Source organism: Dendrobium catenatum, unplaced genomic scaffold, assembly GCF_001605985.2.
Source record: "Dendrobium catenatum unplaced genomic scaffold, ASM160598v2 fragScaff_scaffold_1122, whole genome shotgun sequence".
In the NCBI taxonomy this organism is placed as follows: Eukaryota; Viridiplantae; Streptophyta; class Magnoliopsida; order Asparagales; family Orchidaceae; genus Dendrobium; species Dendrobium catenatum.
Window position 1 is genome coordinate 1747830 of NW_021319584.1, and position 4275 is coordinate 1752104.

Below are 4275 nucleotides of genomic sequence, written 5' to 3' on the forward strand. Positions count from 1 at the left end.
TGGGGGTACCCAATCATGCTCGCCCACAAACGAGCTAAGCATCGATGGATACAACCAGAGTTTTTAATGTGCAATAGATTTAAGAAAATAACTATTCAATTAAAAAAAAAACATATTTAAAATATCTAGAATAGCTTATAAAAAAAAATACTTTCCTGCAACAACTTTTTAATCACATTTATAAAACTCAATTACTCATACAAAAAGAAATTAAAACATTTTCCACAAAATGTCATTTCGACCAATCAAATAAATAAAAAATGAATTTCATTCCAATTCCACCACCATTTTCATTTCTATTTTAATTTCATCTCGTTTCTTTTAATTCCTTCATTCAATAGAACCAGAGCCTAAAAAAGTCCCCAAGCCTACCCAGAAGTCCCATTTGTTCACAACACGAAAAGACTCAGAAATCACATCCGCAGCCTAACATTACTGAATTCCCAACTCAAATCAACTTCTCTTCATCTTCTTCTTCCTTCTATCCCAAATTCTCCTCATCAAAACATGTCAAAGATCCGCCCTTCGGAACTCCGCACAGAGAGGAGCATGGCGGCAAAGCCGACAGTCAACACAGCTGAATCATGGACAGTTTGGAAGAAATCCAGCATGGCGTTTGTGGGGAGCGACGGCTTCTCAATATTCGACGGTAATGGGAAACTCGCCTTTAGGGTAGATAACTATTCCAGGAGAAATAAGTACCTCGTTGGAGAGCTCCTCCTCACGGATGTAGATGGAAGGCCACTGCTTGCTCTCAAGCCTCAGGTATATAAATCAAATTTTAAAAGCTTATCATATAAATGACACATTTAGATCTGCATTGATCCGTCTTAAAAATTAACTTGGCTGGGAATGAATCTTTGATACATATTTGAATTAGAAATTTTCGGAATAAAATTTTGATTTTGTTTGAGACGGTTTTATTACTACTTTATAAAATTATTTTTTAGTTCAAAATCTTTTAAAAGTAGAGATCAAATTGTAGTCTAAAGCTGTTACAAATAAAATCTTAGTATTATCAGAACTCTGCTTTCAGCAAACTTGAAGTCAAGTAGGAAATCTCAAGAAGAAAAACTTATTGACACTAACAGTGATTCAATTCGATTCCAAATGAGCTCAAACTAAGCACTTAAAGCTTAATTGAAAATTTCATGATATTAATTGGATGATCAAACATTCTTCAAATCTCATTTGTTACAATTAAATTGAGTGTATGGACGAGAAGAATCCAATGAGCCAAAACTTATCTAATAATATCATTAAGATACCTAAATGCTTAAAAAAAAAATTATGATATAAAGAATCAGTATGAGCCATCCAATCGCATGTTGTAGATATTGATTATATTTATGAGATATGCCACTTTAAAAATCCTTAAATAAGCCTCTAGTCTCAACATGCATGGGACAATCAACACTTAGCTTGAGATTAAAAAGAGCTCAACAACTTAAAGCATCTCAAAGCTTCATCGTAGCACCAATATCGAATCAAAACTATGGTCCTCAGACCACCGTCACTCAACTTCAATCTTCCAACCAACATTCCCCAGCTGCGGACCTTCAACCACTGTCGTCTAACTAAATTCATCAAACCCTTATGCCCTAGCTACACTGGCGCCCACTAATTCATCACTTGTTATTGCCAACATTAATACACTCCATCACCCATAAGTCTAATGCACATCAACTTTAACTCCCGACATCATCACAAAATTTATATTTAACTTCTTGATTATTGACCTCCTAACCTCAAAAGAGAACGACGAAACAAATATCAAATGATATCTTGAAGACATGCAACCAAAATCTTTCAACTTCCCCATCATGTTCAAGTTATATATGTTATATTATATCAATATATTTTCCAATCAAGAGAAGTGAATCATTTCTAATAAATAATATATATTAATGTAATTATTTAAATTGTATTAGATCCTATAAATTTTTTACATGAAAATTTTAATGTCTCTTGCAAACCTATCTTATCTATGTGCTGAATCTTTATATAAAACTAAGATATTAATCACTCTTTATATTATCACAAACACATTAGCACATAACATGTATATTTAAATAGTTTTACTAATAGTTAAACATCAAGAAATAATTAAAATAATTCTGATAATTAATTAGGCTAGATTATGACTTAAACTCAATAATAAAACTAACAAACAAGCTTTAGATAAACTTAGGCTTCATTTGTGCCTGCTTTTTTTGTGCTAAATTTAATTTTTGTGTTAAAAAGCTACTTTACTAAGTAGCAAGGTTTTGTTTGGGACAGCTTTATTAATGCTTAGTACAACAACTTTTTAGTACAAAAATTTTATTTTTTTACGCTAGAAAACTACTTTAAATAGTAAGAAAATCGTCTCAAATGAAACCTTAAAGTCATGCTCCAATTCAATTCGAGCTCGATAAGAAAATAAACAAACAAACTTCAACACTACAGTACTCTGGCTTAACTCCACTAGATTCATTTACAACCCTATTCAATCATACTCATAACATCCAGCTCTGAAAACTCTCTCTACATACATGCAGATTTTGAGCCTCCATGACCAGTGGAATGGATACAGCATAACAGCCAGCTTCAAAACCCTAATTTTTACTATGAAACAACGATCAATCCTTAAGAACAGAGACGACGATGTCGAGATTTTTTTGCATAAAAGCAGAGGAGATAAGGCTGGAAGCAAATCAATGGAAGAAGCAGACTACCGAATACAGGGCTGTTTTCAGAAGAGAAGCTGCAAAATCTGGGGAAGGTCGGGGAAGCTCGTGGCTTGGATATCTAGGAAGATGGTCAGCCCATTAGTGATTCTGGATGATGATGTCTTCAGACTTATTATGGCTCCAGGAAATCATCAATGTGAATTGATAATGGCGTTCATCGTCATAATGGATAGAATCTGCAGGAAGCCCTTTAATTTCATGTTGCTGTGCCACTGAAATGCCCAAGTCTCAGAGCTGTGTTCATCATTTCAATAATGCAAATATTGAAAGATTCAGGCTTCGTTTGAGACGGTTTAAGTACAAAAATTAAAAATTTTGTACTAAAAAGCTGCTTTAAGAATTACTAAGAAAGCTGTCCCAAACAAAACCTCAATCAAACCTCAAAAATTTTAGAAGAAGAAGTGTATCAAGCTTAACTTGAAGAACAATCATAAAGAACTTCAAGGATATTTGCTCAACTGTATAAAATGCCAGAACTACATGGCCATGACTTGATCATCCAAAAAAAATAATTATACAACAGAAAACCACAAAAATAACCTGCAAAAATATATCAAGCTAAAATAAAAGAATGCATTGAATGATAACACAAGAAATAAAATTTTTTATTGTTGAAGACAGTGTATAGTTCTAAGTGAAATAGAGATACTACAGCAACCACAAGTAAATTAACTTAAAATTGGATCAACACAACAAGCTCTCAGCCTTACTAATATATAACAAAGATTAAAAAAATAAAGTTGTAATAAGGTCTTCTCAAGTCACTAAACTATCATTTAAAGATGATTGGAACAGCTATAGATTCTTGTGCAGAGTTAACCAGATAATAGGAAGAATCAGCGGCTATAAATTAGCTTTCCAGGGTTAGACGTTGAAGGAAATGATACTCCTAACCAATAATATGGAAAATCATTATGAGAAAAGCAGTCGATATTCATCAGCCTCACGAGACATTTCTTCAAATGTTCTATCTTTCCTATCAATGTCGAGATCCAGCTTCTCCTTCAGCTGCTTCTCCTTCACATCAATCTGTTCGGTGATTATATGGAAGGTTAAAAGATTAAACATAAATTTAACGAAAAGGTGGCAGCAAAAGAATAATCTCTTACCGCATCATAAATTTCATCATTTTTCTCAAAATCACCACTTTTCCTGGGGATGATGTGGATGTGCACATGAGGAACTGTCTGTCCAGCCTGAGGTCCATCCTGGAAGTCAAAGAACAAGAAGAATTTTTGTGACATTGTTGCAAACTTACTAAAAAATAGTGGAGAATGAGGAAAACCTTTGGCTTGAAATTAACATATATCCAAACCATACCTGAATTGACTGAAAGATCGATAATATTAATGGCAAACAGCAGGGGCGGATCTAACCTTAATTTTCAGGGGGGGCGGGGAGTGTAGAGATTTTTTTTTTTTGCCTTGAAGTCGGCTCGACCCCTATTTGCTCATATCCTTGATCATTGTACGTTTCGCAGATATGTTGGGGGTCCAAAGGGGCAGCGCCCCCTAGCATGGTGACAGGGTCAAGGAGTAGAGCC

At 34.2% G+C, this 4275-nt stretch overlaps 2 protein-coding genes across 2 annotated transcripts; one reads left to right on the forward strand and one right to left on the reverse strand.

Annotated features, from left to right (window-relative positions):
* Positions 1-609: 609 nt before the first annotated feature.
* LOC110102441 (protein LURP-one-related 5-like) lies at positions 610-2948 on the forward strand. The gene is made up of 2 exons (XM_020830779.2): positions 610-765; positions 2541-2948. The coding sequence occupies exons 1-2, from the start codon at positions 610-612 to the stop codon at positions 2946-2948; spliced, it is 564 nt and encodes a 187-aa protein (XP_020686438.2).
* A 360-nt stretch (positions 2949-3308) lies between these two features.
* Positions 3309-4022, reverse strand: LOC110102442 (bifunctional bis(5'-adenosyl)-triphosphatase/adenylylsulfatase FHIT-like). The gene is made up of 2 exons (XM_020830780.2): positions 3842-4022; positions 3309-3761 (listed from the first exon to the last, which is right to left on the reverse strand). The coding sequence occupies exons 1-2, from the start codon at positions 3974-3976 to the stop codon at positions 3645-3647; spliced, it is 252 nt and encodes an 83-aa protein (XP_020686439.1). The 5' UTR covers positions 3977-4022; the 3' UTR covers positions 3309-3644.
* Positions 4023-4275: the final 253 nt, after the last annotated feature.